The 27286-nt window shown below is 40.0% G+C and overlaps 2 protein-coding genes across 9 annotated transcripts in view; one reads left to right on the forward strand and one right to left on the reverse strand.

Annotated features, from left to right (window-relative positions):
- LOC135233747 (uncharacterized) overlaps positions 1-27286 on the reverse strand; it is a 789909-nt gene that overhangs the window by 542585 nt on the left and 220038 nt on the right. The window lies entirely within an intron of this gene.
- On the forward strand, positions 7431-13364 carry LOC135233078 (alpha-1-antitrypsin homolog). 2 transcript variants are annotated; one of them, XM_064296253.1, is made up of 6 exons: positions 7431-7531; positions 9005-9663; positions 10345-10615; positions 11113-11260; positions 11489-11717; positions 12576-13364. In XM_064296253.1, exons 2-5 carry the CDS (start codon positions 9012-9014, stop codon positions 11678-11680), a joined length of 1263 nt encoding a protein of 420 aa, XP_064152323.1. In that variant the 5' UTR covers positions 7431-7531; positions 9005-9011; the 3' UTR covers positions 11681-11717; positions 12576-13364. The 2 variants fall into 2 exon arrangements, with proteins under 2 accessions (XP_064152323.1, XP_064152322.1); XM_064296252.1 differs by lacking the exon at positions 12576-13364 and having other exon boundaries at positions 11489-12398.

Consider the following 27286-nt stretch of genomic DNA (forward strand, 5'->3'; position numbering starts at 1 on the left):
TAACTACAGCAAGCACTCTGACATTTGCCAGCACAGAAAAAAATCACGAAAGCACTGAAAAAAATAACCACTGGAGGATAACAAGGACATTTTTTCTACATAACTAGATACAAGTTGTTACCGATATTCCATCTATTTCATATATAGTTGCAAATCTGTTTTCCTGTATGTTTTCCTGTCTGTCAAACGAGCCCGGTTGAAAATGGGTGCTCTCACTCTACAGAGATCAATGTTAACATTTATGTTAGCATTTATTCAAAACTAACATTAAAGCTTAGCCAAAAATTGTAACAGCACATAAAACTTTTTTTCTGAACAATTATGAATTAGATGACAGCATTTTGATGCTCTGTGATAGTGTTGATAGCATGTTCTTATCAGAAAGCATTGCTGCTTTTATCTGTCCTGCGACAGATAAATTAGACCAGTGGTTCCCAAACTCAGCCTTGGGCCTCCCCTGTGTTTGCTGGTTTTTATCCCAAGCAGTTGCAGCACCTAGAATTTTAACAAGCTGAACAAGCTGTTCATTTTTCTTAATTTGATGCTGTCCATGTTAAGAGCCATCATTTGCTCTCTTAAACCGCATCATACTGGTCTAAATAACTACACGTCATGAACAATAAAAGTCCCGTATTCACAGTGTGCTATACTGCAAACAATTACAATAAAAGAGGTACTGAGTTTGGGAACCTGTGAATTAGACTAACCTTGTCAGTTTTCACACGGTTTTCATAACTTTGTTCTTTAACATGTACTGATTTTAGAGTTTGGAGACTGGTCACAATATTGTAGGCATAATATCATACTGAAGTTTTCTTATCTGTGCAGCGACCACTTCGAAGAGTGTTTTCTTCAGTGACTCCAAGGTTGGGATAGACATTTTCTATTTTTTCACATAAATAATAACATGGATGGTTTAGTCAAATAAAGCTTTTGAACATTACTCTTCCTGCTTTTTGAACACGCAACAAAGAATGTTAAAAGATGTACTAATTTCAATTTTTTTGTATTATGATGAGTGGTCCCCAATGTTGAAAATTAATACAAATTCAGTAAATTAATTAAGATCTAAAAAAGCATACCACTGAACTACTTTTATGATAAAGGTTAAAGTTACAATCTCAAAGATTTCTGTTTCGTTCTCTTTGGCGGTACCAATGGCGAAAAGCAGTAATTGCAGGTGTGTTTTTGGACCTCACTTCCCAGAGATCCAACCGGATCCAACCAGTGTCGCCTGTGTGACGTCAGTCAGTTGGCACCTGGGCCACGCCAACTATAACACTTACTATTTACTGAATAAAAAATGGTTGTTATAAAAGTAATGTTATGTACATACTCATTCATTGTCTAACATTAGGCTAACCTAAGCTGTCTTTACACTGCTGAGCTGGGTTAAAATGCTGTAGCAGACCTGGGGTAGAATTAGTGATGATCAATTTCCACAGACGTTCTTTATCCACCTTTTGCCCAGTATGAACATCTTTACACTGCAGAGAAGAATTCACGCGATTTGCAGTGGCTGATGCAATTACGTATCTCGTGCACAATAAACAGTATCGTGAATGAAACAACTGCCTTGCAAAATGTTACCCCTGGTGTTTCTGGTTTTGCTAGCTAAACTGTTTGAGAATAAAGCTGAGCTGGGTGTTAAATTAGCAATCAGAACAAGAATAATAAAACAAAAACAAAGGAGATTTCATCAAAAAAGGGCATCAAGGCTGAAGGAACATATGAGGAATCGTAATAAAATAATGACAACGCCAATCCATACTGCCGTATTCTTTTATTTAGTTTTCTCCGGCTTGACATCTTTACACATCACACCCGGCTCTGCTCCACCTATACCCCGGGTTAATGCTCTGTGTAAAGACGGCTTAATTTCCGATCGTTATAATATACTGATGAACTTGATGGCAATGTAAATAACAGTAACGTTAAGTCCAGTTCAGATCAATGATTTTCAACGAGACAAAGCGGTTTTAGAATGTTGCAGAGAAAATTGTAGTGGTGTGAACTGGTTAGTTGCAGAGCGTCTGAAGCCGTTGCCTGGAGTCTCAAAAGACCCACCTTGTCAAATCGCCAAGTGCAATTTTAGAACGTTTACAATCAGACATCTTGGAATTTTGCAAGTTGCATCCATCTCGTTACGAATCATAGATCTGAACTGACCTTTAGTTAGCTACATTGCAACGTTGCAACAAGGTAGCATTGCATTCGAGAGACGTTTTGTGAGGTCGGTAGCATTAGCTAGCGTTTTTTCTAATTGTTAGCTGGCATTAGATTGTGTTAATTACATTAGCTAGCTAGCTAATGCAACGTTACCTGATATGAGAGATGGCTACTGTGCGCAACTTTGTCTAAACTAATGTTGCCTTTCTTGACATGGTCCGGTAGCTAGCGTTAGCTGTGCAATCTACATCAACAAATAATATGACCTCTCACATTACACAAAAACTTTTTAGGGTTCCATAACCCCCCTCCTTTCTCTGTTATTGTAACGCTAGCAGACACCGGAAAAAAACAGTACGCTGCTCACGCACAAGTCAGTTCAAGAGTGAACCTGTTGCGTTAGCTCTGTCTACCCTCTCTGGCGGACCAACCACTGATGGGTGATGGAAAACGTGTCATGAACTATGCGCCGCTTGTGATTTTTTTCCCAGGAATGTCGCCACAGACACCCAGTTCTTTAATCATAATATAATAAATTATTATAATAATAATATAAATGAATATAATAATAGGCTCAATCACCATTGTGTTACCTAATTCGGTGATAGATAGAAACTTAAGACATTTATTTTAATGAAAATCTTCGAGATTATAACTAATGTGTATAGTTTTTGTATTTATGTTAATTGACACAAACACAAACATATTAAATAAAGTGCTAGTTATTTTGCACACCAAAAAATGTTTAAAGGTTATAAGTCTTTTCATGACAGATTTTATGATGGTTGCACTTATTTCTGTTCCATATGTGCTTTTTGTGTTTCTTATCTGTGTCTATTTATCTATCTATGTATATATAATTAAACACCAAAATTACAGTATCTTGCACAATATATATATATTTTTTTTTTTAAGGTATGACAGTTAGTAATTCGTTCTTGATGTTGCACTTGTGTACATTGTTGTAATATGTGGCCTTTTTGTGGTTCAATGTAATCATTTGTCCCAATAATACCCAGGGCTGTTGGTGTACAAATTTCTTGTTATGAACAGCTGTGTTTGGTTATCTATGTTCTTCTATGTTATGTGCATGTATATATTTTTATATGTTGGTCTTGTCATGGTCAGGCTCGTATGACCACGACATAAAAGGGGAAACCACAACCAGTTTGAAGTAATAACAAAATAATTTATTTTAAGTTTAACAAACAAGCCTATTACCAACAAACGAAAACATGGTATGGGGTATGTTAAGCTATGTGTCACAGCAGGTGTATGTGCATGGGTGTGATCTGTGTGTGGTGCATGAATGTGTGTATGAGCAAAAGTAAAATTCCAAATCAAACAAAGCATCCATTCAGGAGGGAAGAGAGGGGAAACAAAAGAGTGCAGGCTCTTCTTCAATAGGCCTTCAGCAGAGCCTCCAGGTGTGTTCAATCAGGGAATTGGTGCCAGCTCTCCACGGCTCCGCCCACCTACCCACTCCTGGGAATAAGATGAAAAAAGAAAACTAGGAGCGGAATCCAGCAGACGGCAACCGGGAGAAACGGCACCGTCACAGTCTCATCTGCATTTGTCTTGTCCATGTCTGGTCTTGTGTCCTACTCTGGGCCTGCACCTTGTCGTGGTGAGTCGGCTTTAAACTAAGGCCATTTTGTATGCTTTCTGACAAAATGTTGAACCTTTGGTACCTCATTGCATTTATATTGTTTTGTGGTAGCGTGTCGTTTCTTTCAGCACAGTGATCCAGGACCCCCATATTTATGACTGATGTAAACTCCAGAAATTGCAGATCAAGAGATTGCAGATCCTGGTGGAGAAAATCCCAGTTTCTTTTTCGGGAATCAGCAGAATTTAACCTGAATTATGTTGCTACAGTCACCAGAACTGATCGTAGGTGCCACTTTCAAGGCAGTTGGAAAAAGGCATGGTAATTATCTATGTTAATATTGGTGTTTTTCTTTTTTTGGGTGCAGTGTTGATAGATGATACTACTTTTCTTGTTCTTTGTGGATTCTTAGAGGTTAGAGCACCTGTCATCCCGTTAGTTCTGCACTTAATCTTTAAATACAACACAAAGGAGGAAGAATTCACCTGCAGTGCACCCAGAATTTGAAGACATAGGACGTGTGAATCTCATGTCCAAGCTATGAGGATTTTTACAAAGAAACATGCTGATGATGATTATACTTGTACTTTGTAACCTTGTTTACAAAAGTGCTATACAAATATTATTATTAGTTTTTACTAGTTTATTACTATTATTGTTATATAATAACTAATATAAATAACATTCTACTGATAGTACAGAAAATTTATCAGTTTATAGATCATATTGTCTTATGTGAAGAATAAGTCACCTGTTATAAAACTGGTCATTGAGGGTAATTCTCTCTTCTGATCTCGTATGGTCATAAATTCAAAGATGATGCCAATGAGTAGTTGCTGCTCTACACGCGCCAGTGTACATACTGTAGCCTACTACTACTACTAGACATATGACAAATAAACTTTAATATATGTATTACTATTTCATATGACTTATTGCTCATGCTGCTGTCTTGTATGAAAAAGGACATTACATGTCCACCTAATTGCTAGCTTTCGAACATTGTGTGATGTCTTTCTGATTATTAAGTATGCCTACAACAGCCATACTACATTGCTGGCTGAAACTATCAATGGTTAATGCAATTTAACCAATTTTCTTTTGCTGGTCCACTCAGTGATGAAAATCCATAGAGTGTGCAAATATAATGGAGAGAATAACTGCTTAAAAACAGCTTGTGGTTGTCTGCCACCTTAGTAATATAGTAGTTGCTGTCCTCCAACATTAGCTCTAGCTGAATAACCCTAATAGTAGCTAATTTGCTACAATTATACAGTCATTGGACCATTGGTCTATGCCAAGACCCTTGTTTTTCTTAATCAGAAGGTAAGCAATTGTTTAAGCACATTACCAGAGAGACCGACCCACTTCTCAAGGCAGTGAATTAAAATGCTATGGTCTATACTGCCCTACAAAGCCTAACTGCAGTAACTACGCAAAGGGTAAAACTGAGAAAAATGGCTTTAAAGTGTTTTAACTGGCCAGCCAAATGGGTTATAGGTATATATCAGTGATTGCGTGTGACAGTTTTGGTGCTGAAACCCAGGAGGGAGCGGTCTCAGTGTAAGCCGAATTAGCCTTCAGCTGAATTCTCGGGTTGGAGGTGTGTGGCATTCGGTCCGCCGGAGAGGCGGATTGGTCGAGGCTGCGCCGGCAGGTGGAGAGAGCACATGCACAGGGCTACGGTACCTAATCAGCTCAGGTGGTTAAAGGTGTGCTGCTCTCCACAGTTAGGGGCCGAGACCGGGAGCTAACACCGAAAGCGCAGTTATGATTTTCATTTTTTTTTTTTTTAAGAAAAGCTCTTTTAATGAGCTCAGCAAAGGAGTCGAAGGAAACAAGTCTGGTCATACACAAGATCTAATCAGAAAACAAACCAGAAGAGCTAGACAGGAATCTGAGTCAAACAAAGATAAGGTCGAATACGCAGAGTCAAATGATGCAATCACTATACACAACACACCAACCACCAAGTTTGAAGAGCTAGTCTCTGCTGGTAGGAGGCAAACGGCGGCTTTTTCAAGCCGAGCATCCGGATATGGAAACGACCAATTAGATGACAACTGAATCAAAGAAACACACACAAAAGTAACCTACGACTATGGTCGTAACTAATGGCTATGTCTGAACAGAAGACACGGCATTTGGAGGCTTTGGTGGAAATCATTAGACTAAGTGAATATTTCTGAGAAGGACAGAGAAAACAACTTTCAATCCACAGCAGAGGAAATGTTCAATGAAGGAATTGCTCCCATTTTATCTCTGAGCCTCTAAATACATTCTCAAAATATTTTTATTTATATTCAGTTAATATTTTTTTATTAATATTCACTCTTATAAATAAGAAGTAGGCATACTGAATAATAATAAAAATATTTTCAGAATACTGAGAATTCAGAATATTGAGAATATTTTGACGTTGATGTATACAATATCAGAAAAAAATGTGGAATGCTAATTTTTGGTGTTGTCATCAAAATTAAACCAGGGTTTGTCCTGCATTCTGGCTGTGGCCGCATTGTGGTTCTAAGCCCACTAGGTACAGCCACAAGCATCCACTCAAAAAATATATTTTAGGTGAAAAAAAAACTTCCACTATCACAGTGTTTGAGATTTTGTTAGTTTGTTTCAGTAATATTTAAAGTAATTCTGACTCTTGGAAAACAAATTCTCAAGGGATACCTTTCAGAAAAGTCAAAGGGGTTCAAGAATAGCAACCATTTTATTTTGTGTATGTCATTTTTAGGCTTGTGTGAAAAAAGGGGTTAAGAGATGAAACATTGATATACTGTTATCAATCACTTTTGTATGTTTGTTTGTATTGTACAGTATTTAACATATTGTTGCATGGGGATGGGACAACATTTTACAAATGTTATAATTTATTATCACTCGACTGGAAATTCTGCGTTCATATAGCACATACTGTATCAGCACACAGTACATTTGAATGAGTATTTTCCATGCCCTATGTGATACGTATAGCCCATGGAGATACTAATACCCCACGTTATTTGATACGATTACAATAAAAAAAACAATATTCCACTGTCAGAAAAATGTTTGCTATGTTCTAGCTTCACGGTAAACCAGTGTATAACAAACATAACACATAACTGAGCCACCTATAAGGGCTTACACTACATTATGTGAAATTCCTGTATTGGATAGCAGCACAAATCACTTGATAAACACTCAATTTCATTGTGAGTGGTATGAATTCTAACAAAGCAGGGGGGTGTATTTCACAAAGCAGGATTACTGAGTTAGCTGGATAACTGTGCTCAGTAAAACCTGGAATAGTTCTCTTTTACTTCAGTCCATGTTCCAGATTTGGGAGGGCTTTACTCAGTGCAGTTATCCAGCTAACTCAGTAATCCTACTTCATGAAAAAGGGCCACTATGAGCCACAATTCTAACATTGCCCAGGTTATGGTAAAAACGCCCATACACCAACAGGTATAAGACAGCCCCCAATACAAATATGCTGATCATTATTTGCTCAGGTTAACAGTTGTCTATTATGACCTTTGTGAATATAACAATATAAAAAATAATCATAGATACACACAAATCTGAACTGTTGCTTATTTGCCAGTCTGGACCCAGGTCAATCTGGAGTGGTTCACTGTAGAAGGGGGGTCCAGAGGGCAGGGTCATATAAATATTTGCTTAGAACATTCTGCTCTCTCAGAAGGGTATAAATAGGCAGACTAACAGCTTACACATCCTGCCTAAGTAGAGGTCTGAACGGTAAGCACAATTAGGTTTACTAATATAATATAATGAGAAAGAATTTGATCTGAGGATTGTAAAAGGCTATAGCTTGACTAAATTACAATTAAAACTGAAGGAAGCACATTAAACTGGTTTTAATTTTAAACTTACACTTAATTGTCATGGGTTATGTTCTTTGCTGTGATGTTTCTTGCTTGCTTGAACATTACTTGAATGTTTTTTGATTCATTATTGGGCAACTGCACACTTCAGCTGTCTTCCAGTTCATTGGAAAGATTTTAAGATGTCTTGATAGTTCATTATGAAAAGAAAGCATTGTTAATTAATACTCACTTTGTATTTGTGACCATATGGTATTACCAAAGCTACATTTGTGCAATACACAGTGAATAACTATTTTTTCAGGCTAAAACAATAGCTCTACACACTTCTGACATTCAGAATAAAAAGAAATCTGCGTCTAATGGTTAACCCTTATTTGAATGCATAATACTGAATATATGTCTGGCCAAATGTCAGGTAGGTATGTTTGCTGCCTGCCCTTTTTTGTTTATAAACTTCCAAAGATGTATCAGTCTCAGGTTCTGAGTTTATACTCTTAGACAAACATTTTCAATTTCTATTATTGGCATGTCCACTCAATGTATGATTTGATTATTATGTTGGCAGGATGGTAGATTTTACTGATGAATTACTGTGAGAACAGCACATGTGCTTACTGCTTGGGCTAACCTAATGCTTTCTAGGTAGAAAGCCCCACTTTGTATTGACCATTCATTTCAAGTATTTTCTTTATCATGAGGTTAAAAAACAAAACTGTACATACAGTATACTATCTGAAATCATTTTGCATACTGAAAAGTCTTTTAAGCTGCAGACATGGTAAATATGTTATGTTGAAAATAATCAGAATTGAAGCAATTATTCGGGTTTACCTTTTTTTTCTTTTTTCACCAATTGTAAAAGGGGTTTCTTTCATGCTTCTCGCAATAATGCAAAGGTATGATCTGTAATGAGTTCAGCAGAGCAGAAGACAATTTGCGTGGGCTTCCAATCGGCTTATCCAGCTAAAGCACTTGCTCTCACACCGTGGTGGGGAATTTAATCTTGCCAATAATAATGACAACTGCGATTGTGTCATGAGGTATGGTGCATAACCTGTCGTAGTTTTGCCTTCAGAGGGAGGGTTTCATTCAGTAGGATATTCCCTCTTTGCTCACTTTAGCCAATCGGGTGCTTATAGTCTGCCTTCCCCAAATGTGATTAAGCCCAGGTGGACTGAAGAGTTACAATCTAAAGGTATCTGGCTGTAGATGATTCAGAGGACGTGCATGCATTCTCTGTGCTCCCCTAAATTTACGGATGTTGTAACATGGATAGTACAGGCTGGTAGTTGTGACTACATTTAAAATTTGAACAGTGCCAAAATTGAAGAGAAATGTATCACTTTTAATAAGATGTCATTAGGTTCCTGGTTTTTGTCTGCAGGGGAAAGATGCAGGGATTTCTACACTGCGCGCTGACCTCCTTGCTCCTCGTCGTGGTGTGGACCCACCCCCAGGGTGGTGATCACAAGGCCCACCAACAGCACCTGCACCATGAGATGGACAAGCCCCACCCTGTCCATGGCAAAGGGGAGGAAGCCTGCCACAAGCTAGCTCCACCCAATGCTGACTTTGCCTTTGCCCTCTACAAGAAGATGGCCACAAAGTCAGAGTCCAGAAACGTGTTCTTTTCTCCACTGGGTATTTCCACTGCCCTGTCGCTGCTCGGTGTTGGGTCCAAAGGTGACACTCATCAGCAGCTGTACCACGCCTTGGGCTACAGCCAATTCACCACCGCCCAGGTGAATGAGGCCTATGAGCACCTGCAGCATATGCTGGGCCACAGCCAGGGGGAACTGAAGCTGGACAAAGGGAGTGCCATAGTCCTCCAGGATGGCTTCAAACCTTTGCAGAAGTTCCTGGATGATGGCAAGCATTACTATCAAGCCCAGGGCTTCACTGTTGACTTCAAGAAGCCAGAGGTAGCTGTCCAGGCAATCAACAAATTCATTGCGGAGAAGACCGACAACAAGATCCCTGACCTATTGAGCAGTGTGGAAAGTGACACTCTCATGGTGCTGCTGAACTACATTCATTTCAGAGGTAGGACAAGCTTTGCAGTGAATAATCACTTAAAGTCTAATGCTTTGCTAATTATAGTCCTAAGAGGGGACAAAACACATTTTCAGTGTAATAACGCACCCTGCAGTCTGGTACCAAATCCTGACCATGCCAATTCTGTTTGTGGCCAGGCATTTTCTAGCAACTGTGGTTAATCAGGGAACCTGCAGTTTGCACACGTCAGCTGCAAGTGAAGTGTACTCATTGCGAGTACGAGAACACTTCACTTGCAGCTGATGCAGCCAAACTCAGCTGGAGGAATGTAAGACACAATGGCAGAAAGTGTACACTTGTCTGCAATCTCTGGTATTGACATATGATCACAGCAATGGTAGGCCTATAAATGTTTTGTTAAAATGTCTTATGAATGAATGCTTCTATCTCTGCCAGAACACAGCCAATGTCACAGTCTCTCTTGTTTTTACAGTTTCGAACTTGATCAACCAACTTATGGCAGAAGTTAACTTGGATTTCAGTGCTTTATTGATGTTGCTTCTACACTTGCCTGGGAATGTTGTTAGCTAAGTAGTGAATATAAATTAATAATAAGATTGGGAATTCCACATTCAGGACAAATTGAAAAAATAGTCTTAACTGAATCTGAAAAAATCGGCAGCTGATGAAGTCACCAAATAAAAAAGTAATGTGATTGCGTTGTTTCAGGCAAATGGGAGAAACCCTTTGACGCGAAAAACACTGGGAAGGCAGACTTCAAAGTGGACGAGAACACCACAGTCTCAGTGGACATGATGAAGCGAATGGGCCGGTACAGCTACTACTACGATCGGGAGAACCACACCTCAGTGCTGATGCTGCCGTACAAGGGAAACGCCTCCATGATGATCCTCCTCCCCTGTGAGGGCAAGATGAAAGACCTAGAGGCCATTCTCAGCAAGGAGTACATCAGACACTGGCACGACAGCCTCTTCAAAACGTAAGGGCTTTAAACATTGGCTAAAAAGATAGATGTATCCTCATTGGGAAGGGTACCCTGATTGAGGGGTTCTCAACCAATGTTACCAATGCTGGTTTGCATTCAATCTTTTGATCAGTTTACTGAAAACAACCACTTAACTTAATTTATAATTTTAAAGCTTTCAAACATGTTTTAGCATGTTGTAAATTAAACTAATTACAACTTGCTTTATCATTGAACTCTCTGTTTCCCACAAATGGTAAGTGGCCAACTGTCCACACTTTCAACATTTTAGGACTGGTTACTTCTGCTGTGGGCTCATCAATTCATTGACTAAAGACATGTTCTTTGAAGAGAATCATTTCCACAGCGCATTATAGAAAATGAAAGTATTATTTTTCTGGGAAATTATTTATCTAAAAATCAAAGGAATGTTTCATTCATTCAATAAGAATGTCTGTTTTTGATATGTTTAATCAAGAAGACCATCGATCAGTCTGTTTTCTTCCTATCAGTGTGGTGGATCTGGAAATGCCCAAATTCTCAGTATCTGGGTCCTACTCCCTGAAGGAGTTTCTCAAAGAGATGGGCGTGGTTGCGGCATTCTCTGACACAGCTGACCTGTCTGGGATCTCCGAGGATGTCGGCCTGAAGGTGTCAAAGGTACTGGCGTGTCTGTCCTCTCATATATGATGGGATCTGATGGGGTTTGTTCCTGAAGACTTTCAGCAGTATACTTATATACTTTCAGCAAGAATCATTTGTAGAATGTGTGTATATGTGTATTCAAGTCTGTGTGTATGAGTGAGTGATCGGTGTAATATCCTCTGCTGAAGATGATTTTTCTTGGCTTTTTCAGTATTTCCTTATCCTCTGTGCATGATTTTGTAGGTTTCCCATAAGGCCGTTCTCAGTGTGGATGAGAAGGGCACAGAGGCCGCTGCTGCCACTGTCGTTGAGATGATACCCATGTCTCTGCCAGACACGGTCAGCCTCAACCGGCCTTTCCTGCTGCTCATTCTGGAGGAGTCCACCAAGAGCATTCTCTTCATGGGCAAGATCATCAACCCCACAGCCCAATAGACTCATCAATGGCCAGGATTCTGCAGCAGACTTTCAGGCAATCGCCTTCAAGAAATCTCTGTCTTGCACATCTGTGACGGGAAAGCAAGGTTTCATCAAAGAAAGTGGGCAGAGCTTTCATTTGATATCAGTAATTCACAGATTTTAAACCATCTTTGGCTGCATTCTGAACATGCAGATTTTGAGAAGTATGCATGAGGTCCATACAAGTGGTTCCCAAACCTCTCCTTGTGTACCCCCAGCTGAAGGTATTCGAAGTGTTCCATCTCAAGGGCTTTATTGTGTGTCAGGTGTGCTTGACGTGGAACACAAATGCCTGGATGCTGTTCGAGGTACCCAAGGAGAGGTTTGTGAACCACTGGTCTATACAGATTTTTCAGTAAAACTGTTGGCGTGCTGATTGGTTGGACGCGGATTCACATGGATGTCTGTGATCTAGGTTCAAGGCAGGTGACTAGAATGCAGTCATTCTTTCTTGCTGTCTGGAGTGAGCTACGAATGCTCAAGCAAGTCAGTGGTTGACTGCTCACTATAGCTCCACCCATTATGGATTTCATGAAACCTCATTCTCTTGTCACTGCTGCAGATCAGTGTGTACTCTCACATTCCATGCCCTAAATCACATTCTACTGCGGATGTTTGGATATCTGTTTATATTTCTCTGCTCATTTTCTTCTATACAGAAACTATTAAATAAAAATATATATTTCCAAATATAGATTATTCTATTGAGATTTATAATTTATCCACATGGCATGCAATTTACATTCTTCCACTTTTACAGGTTTTTGCAATGATTTTTGTTATATTACGTTATGAAGAAAAAACGTGTCTCAAAAATTTAAACACTCTAACTTTTATCAATATAAAAATGGTATTTTATTTGTATTTTCAGATTGATATGAGCATTTTTCAAAAGCAGCACTGAAGCAGTGTTATGGAAACTCCACTCCACCAGCAGGGGGACTTGGTGCTCATCAAATGTCCACTATTGTGCATACAGGGCTTGAGATTTCTTATAAGCACAGCCACCCACCTCCCACTCATCTTGGCAGGCACAACGTTGGGAGGCTGTGCTGAGAAAATGTAACTTCTGTGTTCCTCATTGTTTCCCACTCCTCAAAATTCAAAAGCCCCCCTTTCATCAACACACTCCCATACAGAAAGTAAAACCTTCAAAGAGAGTTCAGATTCTGGAACAGATCACAAACACTGACAATCTTTCATATTTTTTTTTGGCAGAAATGTAATCCTAAAACAATATATAAATCACTCAAATGCCCGCTTCCTGAACTGTGATGATTAATGGCCAGACTGGTGCCTGTGAAATGGCTATTTTAAAAATAAAAATAAAGAGAAAAGGAAGATTGCATTGTTAACCACAGACATGATAAAAGGCTTATTTTTGAAATATGCACATCCAGCAACCAGGTAATGGAGGACCAAAAATGCCAAAATAAAAACAAATAAATAAACAATTCAATAAATGAATGAATATCCATCCATCCATTCTCTAATCGCTTAATCCAGGTCAGGGTCGCGGTGGCAAAGGGGCAAGCAAAGCAGCCCAGACGTCCCTCTCCCCAGCAACTTCCGCTTAAATGAATGAATAAATATATGTAAATGCAGGAAAAATGTCAAAATAAATGAATGTACACAGAAATAAATTAATAGATAAAATGCATTTATTTATATCTATATTTATATATTTCTTGATTCATTCATCCACTCTCTCTCTCTCTCTATATATATATATATATTTAATTTTCATATTTATTTCCTGATTAATTTATTTCTTATTTCTGTATTTTTTCATCCATATGATATTGAGGGGGCAGTCAATCAAAGTATGGCATGATGTCATCTTATTCCCATTAACTATAATGCAGTTTGTCACCAGTCACATGTAGTGACTACTTTATTGTCTTGGCTTTTATGATCTGTATGTCTCAATGTCAATTTCAATGTAAAATATAGTTTTCAAGCTTGTCAAATATGATGACAAGGTAGCACTGGTGTTTGGTGTTGTTTGAAGACTCGATAGGTTGTCAACTGTCTTTGTGGCTACACACTAATGTATTCAGTTTCATTTGATTTTACTCACAAAATCTCATTGCTTTCTTGATCTATATGGCTTAGCATCAAATTCAGAGTAAAATGTCTTAAAGATTTTTAACATAAGATGAAGGTAGCAGCAGAGTTTCAGTTATTCAGCCCACTGTTATATAGGCTATGTTATTTATTTACCCGATATCCCCTACACTAATGCCTATACAGTAACTTGTAGCCAAAGATTTGAGACTGGCTAACATAGCTGAAAATGCTGGGTCCTGATTATCTTTTGCGTGGCTGCTTTGACAATTTGTTCCAGTTAGCTGCATTACAGAGGCTGACCCTAGTGTTCAGCAATTTGGAGGAAGTGGCTGATTGTCTGAATGTTTTGCTCCAAAAACAGACACCCTTCTCACATACTGCCTGTGGAAGCTATGGAGAGTTATTTATTAGCTGGTTTGTCTGTCCATAACTTTGCAACTCTATTTGGGGTTGGGGAGAACTACAATGTATGACCAAAAGTATGTGGACACCTCACATCCAGTATCTCATCCAAAATGATGGGCATAAATATGGATCTGGTCCACCCTTTTCTGCTATTACAACCTCCACTCTTCTGGGAAGGCTTTATACTGGATGTTGGATCATTGCTGCAGAGATTTGCTTTCATTCAGCCAGAAGTGCATTACTGAGGTCGGGCTCTGATCGGGGTATTAGGCCTGGCTTGCAGGTGGCTTTTCAATTGATTCTAAAAGTGTTGGATGGGGGTGAGGTCAGGGCTCTGTGCAAGCCAGTGAAGTTCTTCCACACCAAATTCGGCAAACCATTTCTTGATGGACCTCGCCTTGTGCACGGAGGCATTGTCATGCGGAAACAGGAAACAGCCTTCCCCAAAACCATGAAAAAGAGACCCAGACCATTATTCCAGTTTAACAACAGGTAATTAGCTTTTTAAACTATGATCTATATGTTATATAGCCATAACAGGCTTTTATAACAAACAGTCAAATCAAGCTTCAAACATGGGCAAATGTTTTTATAAATCAAAACATAGTTACTCATCCTTACTCTGAACTGCAGAGTATGAATTGAATGAACCCCACCACCACTACCTGAAGTCTATATGTTTCAGTGCTGGGTGTGTCATTAGCCAGCAACCTGTTTCTGTAATGTTTTCACTCTAAAACGGTCGCATTTTTTTTTACAAACTATTGCTATGCTGATGCTCAGTGGTGTCAGGCATGTCCAGGTGGAAAAAAAAAGTTTTGTGTAAAAATGCTTTAGCAACTTAAAACATTTTATTGTTTTGAAACACCAATCACCACCAAATACCTGAAAAGGCAAATGATTGCGTTAATAGGGTTACATGCGTTAAAATGTTTAAAACAAGTAGAAATTATGTTAGAAAATTTTGGTAGTTGTTTCGTGAAGTAGATTAGTTTATTAGTTAGATGAGGAGACAGCGTTGTGTGTATGAGCGTTAGTTTTGTGTCAAATAGAATTTAAGAAAAGCTAGTGTGTTAAAATTGTAAAACAATGAAAATAGCAAATAGTTATATCTTAGAATTGTTTAAAAAGCAAAGGCAAAACGTGACAGCTGTAAGTTATCAGGCTATGTGTGAAAATAGAATTTCTTTTAAAAAAACTATGACAGAAGAGACATTTAGAGACAGAAACGAGCAAACCTAGGTTATTTTCTCTGCAGAAATCCTTCTTCGGATTGATGTCCGTAATTGTGGAGAGACAGCGCAAAAATCACAGTCACACGGACAGGCTCGGCGAAAATTTTGTGGGTGTGGCGTAGGCTGTGACGGGTTTTTGTAATGTGACAGCATAGGCTGTGGTATGTATTGCGACGTGTTTATGTCACGTGACGAGCACAGGCCGTGGTTTGGGGGATTTGGCCCGCAAAGCAACTTTGCGGAGCAACGCAATCTTTGATAGCACAAGTATACAGAAAAAAGCAGAATCATGTGTGGGTTGTACAGCGTTACAACATCGCAACCCAGCGCCTCCCCCCATACGCAAATCCAGCCTTCACGATTTGCATAAAATGGGGGTCATCTACACAGATGTCAGAATCGGACATCAGCTCTGTGTAGCCTATACAAAATTTGGTTGCTTCTTAGCCTACAAAACATGTCTACTGCTGAAATTTCGAACCTACCCAAAAGGCTCCCAAAGAAGAAGCCTTTTGCCGCAAAGTCAAGAGTCCATACAGGGGCTCTACACCGTGAGTGGGGTCTGATGCTGGAGGGTATCCACAGCGGTTATCATTTTGACATGGCTGGAGATGCTCCAAAAATTTGGTAATGAGGAGTACAGCCCTGTCACCGGTTTCGGAGTCGTGTGCGAGGCCTGTGACTGGGGTGATTTTAGAAGATGCTACGAGGAGGTAGCCGGCGGTTCAAAAGACAAAAGTACATTTTTAAGCATGGCATTTACCCTGACAACAAAATTTCAAGCTATACAACAAAGTTTGCCAGACCTGCGTGGTATGTGGGAGGTTGGCTTAGCCGAAATACAGTACCCACATACTTGGTGTTCAATAACACATGATGACAACACTTTTTATACCTACGATCATATTTAAAAAATCAGAAGAGCTCATGTGATTATTACCAGATATTACAAGAGTATCACTAGTCTACTGAATGAAATGAACCACAATGCGGTACACATGCTGGAAGGACTTGAAATTTACATTTTTACATTACATTTATTTGGCAGACGTTTTTATCCAAAGCAATGTGCAAAAAGCGCATACAGTCATATAAAAAACAAAATTTACATTGTAAGCGAGCCACACATCACAATGGTGGCTGCAGGAAAACTAGCTAGGATGCTCGGTCTTGCACGTACCTGTGAGCAAGAAGCACATTGACAACATTACAACTGAACTGAAAATGGATTAGAACCAGAACGTAAATTTCCGTTACGGGAAAGTAAGAGCAAAGGTGCACTTCAGACCGGTGAAACACCATTATCACGAGTAAAATATGGCTACGTCGGGCCTACACATAGATCCACACAGATACGTTGATTATTATATGGCGCAAGAGGGTAACGGTTTGCCGGGGTTTCGTGGCGGGAGTGTTATGTATGGTGGGGGTCTTGGCAGTATTTTTCGAGGCTTATTCCGAATGGCTTTACCGCTACTAAAGAAGGGATTCAATATAGCCAAGCCCCATTTGGCCTCAGCAGCTAAGAACATGTCACAGCATTAGTGACCACATCCTTGGCTAAGTCGTTTGAGCGCGGATGGTCAGGCCGGATCAGGGCTGATGGTTATGACGCGACGTAGACAGAAAAGACCTCCAGGGGGGCATGTCTCAAAGAGACCTAAGTCTAAAAAATAGAGAGTGTCAAGCATTCCGCGCACAGTTGGTAAAAGCAAGAGGAAGGTGAAAAAGCACACAAAGAAGAAAAAGGTTACAAGGAAAAGTAGATACATTTTTTTTAAATGGCTTACATACACAACATGTCAGAGGAATGCATGGATCGGAACTGGATCTTTTTGCAGTTCCGTATACACAAACAAGCATTGAGAAGAACATCTATGTGGAGGTGCCCCCACTGTCAGCCATTTCAGACACAGGACCTCTAGAGTTCTTTATTGCTGGTAATGGTGAAGATTACATTGACTTTTTATACCTTCGCTGTAAGATCACCTGCGCAGATGGTACTAACCACACGCAAGCTGACAATGTCGGGCTTATTAATTACCCCCTAGCGACCATTTTTTCCCAAGTGGATGTTTCACTGGGGGATCAACTAGTGAGTCAGTCTAGCAATACTTACCCCTACTGAGCTGTTATGGAATGTCTACTGAATTATGGGAATAAGACACTGTCTAACCAGTTCACAGCATTTATATCTTTTATAAAGATACCAGCGGACATATGGAGGATACAAACACGGGGGGTAACAACAAGGGTCTGAAAAACAGAGCCCTATATACTGCAGACAGCAAAACTTTTGAAATGCTCGGACACATACACGCGGACATGTTTTTTCAGGAGAGGTTGCTCATAAATGGTGTCGATATCAAAATTAAAATGGTTCGGGGTAAGGACGAGTTCTGGCTAATGACTGCAGATGCCTATCAATACAAGCTTAAAATGGTGTCGGCATCACTATTTGTAAAAAAGGTCAGCGTCTCCCCTGCTGTGAAGCTCGGACATGCGCAGGCGCTATTGATCACTAATATAAAATATCCTATTGATCGGGTCAGCATGAAGACTTTCTCATTAGCCGCAGGTAGTCGAGTTTGTAATCAGGAGAATTTATTTTTGGGGCAGCTACCAAAAACGGTAATTATAGGTTTGGTTGATAACAATGCCTTTACAGGGGTTTACAACAAGAACCCGTTTAATTTCCAACACTATAATGCAGAGTTTGTGGCAATGTATGTTGATGGGCAGCAGTTTCCGGCCAAGCCATTTCAACCTGATTATCACAACAGTAGCGCTATTTGAGAATATTATAGCCTGATCCTCGCTAGCGGTAGACATTTGAAGGACCAGCCCTTGTTAATTAATCGTCAAGAATATACAAGCGGTTACACACTTTATGCTTTCAATCTGTCCCCTGATGAAGGCTGCAGTCAGCATCTATCCCTGATCAACACGGGAAACATGCGACTGGAAATGAGATTCAGAAACGCGCTACCCAGAACCGTAAATATGGTAGTTTATGCGTGTTTCGACAATATCATTGAAGTGAACCAGAGGAGGAACGTGTTGTATGACTATTATTAATCATGAACACCAGAGAACTTGCTGCGGTTTTGAGTAACAACCCATATACAGGAAAAGACTTTAAAGGTGGTGGCCTATGACGAGCTACCGGATAATAAACTGCATAATTTCCCCGCTTTGTACATTGTGAATACGCACCCCCGAAATAAACCTGGAGAACACTGGTTAGCTCTGTATATGTGCGGATAAAACTGGGGAATTCTTTGACTCCTACGGAAACCCTCCAGACCATGATTATTTCCCAGACAGTATCAATACGTTTCTGCAAAAGAACTGCGATCGGATTGTTTACAACACTGTACAAGTGCAAGACCTGCTCAGCGCGACGTGTGGCCAGCATTGTGTTTTACTTACACCACAGGGCCAAATGAATCCCTTTTAGCAGAATTATGTCATTATACTCGGATAATTAAAAAATGAATGATGCAATGGTTTCAAAATATGTTGATAAAATATGCTATCATGTTTACAGACTGTAAACTCTTTTAAAACCTTTAAAAAATGTCATGCTTGTAAGTAAAGAGACAAAAGATCGAATGTACAATTTAATGTCATTTTATTAAAACAAATAAACATGAATCAAAATTACATTTTTTCATCACAGGGTATCATTTATACTAAACATGTTAAAAATCTAACCATGTTGAACGGTCTAAAACTGGGGATGAAAAAACAGGCTCTGGGATTGCATAGTCTTTTATTATTATTACTATTATTATTATTAATTACATTTATATAGCACTTTTCCAAATGCTCAAAGTGCTTTACAGTGAAGGGGAACTCACCTCACCCACCACCAATGTGTAGCACCCACCTGGGTGATGCACGGCAGCCATTTTGCGCCAGAACGCTCACCACACATTAGGGAAGGTGGAGAGGGAGAGAACATTTATTTAGCCAATTAAATCTGGGGATGATTTTTAGTGGCATGTTTGCGAGAGCCAGATCTGGGATTTGGCCAGGACACCGGGGAACCCGCTACTCTTAGCGATAAGTGTCATGGGATCTTTAATGACCACAGAGAGTCAGGACCTCGGTTTAACGTCTCATCCGAAAGACGGCATCTCCTACGGCACAGTATCCCCGTCACTGCACTGGGGCATTGGGGTTTATTTGTACCAGAGGGAAGATTGCCCCCCGCTGGCCCACCAACACTACTTCCAGCAGCAACTCAGTATTCCCTGGTGGTCTCCATCTTCTAGACTGTGTCTTCTTTCTTGAGCTTTCAACGGCGTCCTGCTTGCTATGAAGGCCTTTGGTAATTTTTTGTGCGAGCTTATCGTGCGGTGTACACCATGATTAGGTATGACAAAAAGTGTCATGGTCCTGTGTTCCTGTCTGCGTTTTCCCTGTTGGGCCGCCAGATGGCGGCACTTCTGTTTTGTGTCCTGCTCCCCCTGTGTTAATTGTATGATTGATTCCAATTGTCCAATCATTGTTTTCTGGCTGTCTCGTTTTCCCTTCCCCTTCCGTGGCCTGATTGTTCATGGTGCCCTCCTGTGTCTCGTCAGTGTGTTCTATTTAAGTTTCCCCCTCCCTTGACTCAGGTGCTGGATTGTTGTGGTTATGTCTGGTTGTTCTGTGCTCCCCTCCTCAAGTTCCTGCTCCATGCGTTCCTGTCTATGTTCTGGTTTCCTCGTGTTTGTATTTTTTTGGATTTTCTTGTTCCTGCGTTTTGTAGTTTCCCTTGTTTGTTAGAAGTTGCCCTGTGAGGCTTTTTGTTCCTTTTTGTTCCTTTTGTGCAGTAAAGTCTTTTGTTCCCTTCATTTGGAGTTTTTGCATTTTTGCCTCTGCATTTGGGTCCAAACCCCCCATGCAGCCTGACAAAAAGAGGCATATTAATTGTAGCTAAAGCCTCAATAAATGTTTGCCACCCCAGGGGTCGTCTATCATCAGCAACCTTGTGAGTCACTGTAATGTTCTTTATTAAATCCAGCATAGGCGGACCGGTTACAGCTTTACCCTTGAAAACAAACTCCCCTTTGTCGTTCCAAGTTGCAACATTTCCAGATTTAGACATTTTGTCTAAGACGTAGGTGGAGTTTTTTTTGCTTCTAGATGGTACGCTTTGTATAACGTCCTGAATCAGCGTGGTATCTTCAGTATTGGTAACACCGCTAGAGGGTGTTTGACCATCTTTGGCTTCTGATTCTGAACCCTCATCAGTGGGAATTGATAATGTTAATTGATTTGTTTCTTTTTCACCTTGCTTGACAAGAGCTATGAATCTTTGTAAAACCGCCGTGTACAGCTTTGCCTTCTCATGAAGCCCTACATCAGTCCTTGCTAAGATGCTGCGTATGGTTTGATCCAATTCATTTTCAACAGTTTGACGGATTGGCTCTGGGGTATAAGTGAGATTCTTTAATTTATCCAGTTGTTTTTGGGGTACTAGATACATCTTTTGAGCATGCTCCATGGTTTAACCACTGCGTGACGTTATCAAGCTTTTTAGAAAGGGTATTGCAACACTCAGCAGAGGTAGAAGGAATCCTCCCTTTTGATGAATGACTTTCTTCTTTTTTATTGAGTTTTTTTTTGTGAGCAAGTAGTTTAATCCCCGATCATTGTTTCCTCAATTTTTTCAGCTGAGTATCCGTTAGGGGTATATTACCGCGTAAAACATTGAGAGCTATTTCACAAATTGTGTTTATGACCGACTGTAAAATAGCACGTCTTTGCTGCGCATTGCCTTTAAATAGAGCTTTTAAAAGCGGCCAGTACCGTTTAATATGTGCCGACATTACTTTTTCTTTAGCACATAAGCCACGGACCACTCTGGAGGGTACAAACCACTTCTGAGGCGAAACTCTTCTGGTGACTGTGCTTTTAAGTCCACCAAAAGATAACCGTAAGGGTTTCTGGTTGCATCTTCAAAAGATTCATGTCTAGGATACATTTGCCGAGCTAAAACATTAACTTGCACTTTATCTCGAGGATTTTTGAACAGAACAATATAGTTTGCGTTAAGATTTATTGTGCAACTCTTTTTACCCTGAAAAAAAGGTTTTGTACTAAATATATAATGCTCAAATTTCTGTGGTGCGTATACTTGGTAAAAGCTTTTTCCACCTCTGAGCTCTCACTGGCTGCTTCCATTAGGTCGTCAATGATGATCAAATTGGTTTTGTGTAAAGGAAGCAACGCTTCATCGGTCAAAGATTCAGGAAGTCCTTCTACAAATTGTACATTCTTTATTTTACAAAGCAGTTCATCGTACATTGGCTGCCAGGATGAATAAAACCAGACAATATTCTGTGGTACGGTGGACAAAACATGAGATGCGTTTTCCAATATCATTTTCACAAAGTACAAAGACACTTTTACAACAGTTTGATAGTCCTGAGATGATGCATGAAAACGGATGTTGAAGACGGCTGTCAAAACCCTCATCCCCAAACACTGATTTAGAAGCCATATGGTAATGTTGTGAAATCGGAGAGCAGGACCCTTTTGTTGTACACTACTCTGAATTTTTTAGAAACTGTACGGTTGCTGAGTGAGAAGCCTTTCTTACACCTAACAATTTGCTGTGTGCTTGAGACAAATTTGCGGGCTGGAGCTTTTGGGTTACGTACATGATGACGCAACAAATCTGTGAGGGATGAAAGACTGACAACCTGTGTGTTAGTAAAATGCAGTGTTATACCTTTAGCTTTCAAGCAAGATTTACCTAGCAGTGTTCTATAGCCGTATGTCTTGGGACCCCCCGACACAAATTCGACAATGTGGTCACCTGGGTCCAGTTCGCTTGTAGCTCCCCAAAAAAGTCCCCGAGAGGAGGTACCCAGTCACCTGGCCGGCTCACAAAGATGACACAATCTGTATCGTGGTACAGAACCCTGTCAGGCAATTTGAGCCAGGCATAAGCGGTGGTGAATGCCGCTATGAACACATTGCTGTATTTGGGCGGTTTTGGGAAACCCTTTGCATGTTTCCACTGGACCAGAGCCACGTCTTCTGTAAGAAATGAAAAATGTGAGACCTCATACTCATTTGAAAACATGTATTGCAGGAACTGTTCGGGGTCCCGGATCAAGGTTGTGTTTGGCTGATTGGTTCTCTGTCCGAATTTACCCCAAAGACTATTTAACCCTCTTGGGTCGAGAGCTCCGCCGGCGGAGCTCGGCAAGATTAAATTAATTTTCGTTTCTATTTGGATGATTAACTTCACGAGTTGTTATCATACAGACGCAACAAAAACATTGACAGAAACTTTAGAATCGCGACTTTCCAATGCGCCCATTGAAAAATGATATGAATTGTTTTAAAAGTTCTAAATTTGATTAATTAAACCATGTATGCTTTGTTAATCCTTACTCATTACTATGTGAATTTCGCTCATCAGGAAATCCACCCAAATCGCATTCACATGTTAACGACATTATAACTACTCTCCATAGAAGGAGAGTAGGGGAGGGGCGATGCGAGATCCATGTGAGAAATGCCAAGCCTGCGAAAGCAGGATAGAATGTCAAAGTGTAGCCTAATTCACTTCTTTTGAGGTAAACATTTTGTTTAATTTTGGAAAATGGTCCGTCCGGAAGCCGACATTGATGAAGAGCGGTGTCATTTCGAACAGCGAACTGATCCAGCTGAGGATCAACTTCATGAGTACGTATAGGCTATTTCTTATGATCATATTGGTAAATATGTGTACTGGATTGCAATCTCTGTGTTTGTATGAATGTCCAGCAATATGCGCATTTGTAAATTCCCACACTACGACCGATTCAAACTATTGCATCTCAGAATTATAGGCTAGGCTCTCTGCATCTGGTTGTGTGTTAGAAGTAGCAGGTAGACTGTATTTTTTTCGATCATATTGGTAATAAATATCCCGTGGCGTGGCTAGGATTCTAAAACTGATGTCCTCGCACAATCGATATTAGCATACTGTAAGTAAATTCGGGAAATAGCAATATAATAACTACTTAACTAAACAGACCTAGCCTACTTCAGATTGAGGCATTTTTATTGATGAGTTGCATGTAGTTGAGCTGGAATATCAATGTTTATTTAGTTTAGCTAATGTTGTTTCGTTGATAGCTTAACAGTTAACAGTGTTTGGGTCAAAGCATTCCGGACATCCGTGAAAAAAACAGCCGGCCATCTCATATGCTGTGCGCACTCCTTCTGACTCTGAATACCCATCTAGATAATAAGCACCCATCTTAACTTCACCCCGGTTCAGAGCATGCTGAATGAATACATGTCACGGTGACTCAGATATTCTAACCATTGAATTCCCGGTGTGGAAAATGACTTGTTATTGAATGTAGTTATCGGGCGATGTTACAGCAATGGTGTCTTTTGGTAAGAAACTCGTGCAGTACTGTTTCATACGAACCGAGGCTATAGTTATGCACTGGAAAGGGTCTAGACCTGTGCTCCCAAGAACCTCGGTACGGAACCTTAAACATGCTTCACGCAAAATGACAACGTCGTTCTGGCAGTACTCTGGCAGCCATTTCTTTTCTAAAATCAAACACCCCTCCAGACACGTTATTATACCACCGCATAAATTCCTCCCTCTCCTTTTCCCGTCAATGTATCGACCCCATAGTACAAGGGTGGTGGGTACGGGCCAATGTAATTCTGGTTACCGATTGTATTCCAGAAATGGGAAAAGTAGCCTTTTTTTGAATTTTCAAAACCTAGAGCAGCAGGCATTGCACTCAGTTTCATTGTTAGAAAACAAAGGGAGTCAACATACCTCTATTCAAAAGCCTCGTCAGTAATGCACATGAGTTTACTGCCCTGTACAATTAGATGCGGTGTTACGCCTTGGTCAATTAAATACTGCCTCAGCAGGTAGCCGTCGAACCCCTTTGAATTGTGTGCGATGAATGTGTAGCCCTTGTACTCTGGAGTCCGATGCCTTTGGTAAAAAGCCTCTATGCATTTATCGCCAGACGCCACCCAACGCTCGCCGTTAAAATCAATACAGCATATGAAATTTGCTATATGTTGGCCTTGGTCTTGCCGACACTCAAAATCATAAAACACGTAACGGTGGCTGGGGATTTCAGGTTTCACTCCTTGTATGAAACACACATGGCTACTCTCAGGAGTCAACACAGCCTTACAGGTGTTGCAACACCGTGGACTACAACTGTGTGGTTTAGGGGCCCCATCACTGCTGCTGACAACATACTTTGTGCAACATTTGGGACAAAACTTGGTAGTATCGTATGAGCTGCGCATTTTGCCACTTACACCCTGTGGTTTCACAACTTTATGCTCTTTGTAGCAAAACTCTGACCGACATATGCGCAAACAATCCTTACACTGTATTGATCTTGAGCTGTTTATAAAACATTCGGCGCTGTAACACACGTTGCAGTGGTACTGACAGCTATGGTTACTCTTTGCACTAAAGGGCGCATAGCAATAGTCGTAAACATATGCACTGCCCAAGAAGCCTTTCAAGGACTTTATGCCATAATAGTGGTCACCGTCGAGGTAAAGAAACAACGTCTTGGGGTGTGGTCTGGAGGACGTTTGAAACTTTGTAAAGACACCATTAACCTCTCTCTCAGCCTCACATGTTGTAAATGCCGGATTTAAAAGATGTGCTAAACAAGTGGCAAAACAGAGGTTATTGCCCCTATTGTAGCGGACAATTAAATGGCGTAATTTCTTGGAAATTATTTGATTTTTGAGACACGTTGACCATTTTTGATGGGCTCCAACACCACCATTAGGGTTTTTAATAATGTGAGCCACCAGCTCCAAAGTACATCAGACAACACCTCAAAATTGCTCTGAACCAGATTTTCAATCATGCTTAAAAAAACTTCCGAATAAATTTCACCCCCGGTTAACTGTACAGTTACACCCTTAGACAGAGAATCCCCCCGCAACTCGAACTATACAACATCGTCGGGGGACGCCAGCTCGTGAACTTTGTGCATTAAATGTTCTAAAGTGTTTGAAACATGAACATAAAACTCTGCGTAGTTGTCCACATCGTACAAAGATGCAAAGTTAAACCGTAACCTAATTTCTGTATTGTTGAAACGTGGTCTGCGTATCACCTGCATCTCTGTATCTGGATGCACGTTATTGTCGACAATGTTAGGTCTTATCTCTGGTTCTACGTAATTACCTATCACATGGTTTACAGCGTCCAAAGCGCGTAGCAGCCCCCCAAACACATCAACATCACCATGCTCTACAGGTTCAACCTCTGCATGCCTGTTAATTGTGCCTCGATTAAGATCATTAATAACGTGTAACAGGTGAGGGTTAACCTCTGCTCGCTGCTGTTGCAAGTTTTAACTGTTAGTGTCATGGTTAGTATCATGATTAGCATCCAACATCCGATTTTCATCATTGTGTCTCTTTTATTACTCTGAGATTCAGAGCGTGTATCTCGCGGGCGTTTCGGTGCCATTGAATATTTTTTCTAAAATATTCAAACGTTGTCTGGAAGCGTCCAACTCACGGTTCAACAGCGACAAAATTTGCATACACAGTTCAGATTTTTCGGTTTTTGCAGGTTCACGAATTACAAAATCATAAATTAATCAAATCTCACCACGTTTTCTCTTCAGACTTGGAAAGTGTACCGAAACGGTATCCGTCGAAGAAGTCGGGGCCTCAGTGACCGCTTCTGGTTGACTTTCAGGGGCTTTTAAAAATAAATAAACAACACAACTCAGTGACCGAAAAATAAAAGTTAAAAAGTGAAAATAAATTTTAAAGTTTCATACTCTGTAGAAAGTTGTATATTTTGGTGTCCACTGCTGCGTGAACCTGTGCTTCTACCAATTGCGTCGGCTGTTCCAAATCCGCAACTACGGGTGTCGATTCTGTCTGATTGTCGGCTAAAAGCGGATAAATAAATAAATCAATAAATAAATAAATAAACATTTTAAAAGTACACACACACACACAGAACTGACAAATGTACTCTGACGAATAGACCCTTCCTGGCTGCACGCAAGATGAAAGTTTGACGGGTCAAACACGTGAAGCGTCGAATCGGGTGCGTCTGTCGCGAGCAGGAACTCTTCTAAATCTGCGAAATAAGTCAAGACGTCGAGTCTTAATAATTTTCTTATACATGTAGTTATAGATGCAAAATTAAACTATAGGCCTAGCAAGTTACATACCTGATAGGCTGCCCAGTTCTTCAAGTGTTTCCTGGTCATAGATCATGGCTTCTCAGTGGAATTAAGTTTTTAAAGTTAATTTGTAACTCTGCACCCCGACACTCCCACCAACATGTTTCCTGCTTTTTGCAGTTAATTTTGAGCAATTCAAAGAGACCGTTGTCCCACAACGTTCGCTTTGTTAATGGCTTGACCTATTATTTTGATGACTTATGATAATAAGAATTATTTATTTAGATAGGGATTGATACATAAACATAGAGTAGCTTTGTTTAACAAATAGTCTGATGTCTGTATAGGCAATAATAACCTTGTCGCAGGAAAAGTGACTAACACGTGTACTTATTCTACTTTAGTTTTCTTAAAAAAAAACTCTTAACACCTTAAAACTTAACAAAACTTCACAAAATTTAATAGAGCTTTTCCTTTTTTTCTTGCAAATCCTTGGTTTTAAACCTCATTGTTTTTATAAACGTTCATGTTGTATCATGGCAAGCTTACTTGCTTGCTTTTTATACATTTAAAATTGGCGCCCTATCAACTTTATTTTATTAAAAAAAAAATTAAAATAAAACGGCTTGTTAAGACTTTGCATACTTGCATGGACTTCTTTTCTTTAAACTAACGTACAAACCATAGCTTTAAATTAGTTACTTAGGCTACATATTCTCGCA

The sequence above is a fragment of the Anguilla rostrata genome, chromosome 10 (genome assembly GCF_018555375.3).
Source record: "Anguilla rostrata isolate EN2019 chromosome 10, ASM1855537v3, whole genome shotgun sequence".
Taxonomy (NCBI): domain Eukaryota; kingdom Metazoa; phylum Chordata; class Actinopteri; order Anguilliformes; family Anguillidae; genus Anguilla; species Anguilla rostrata.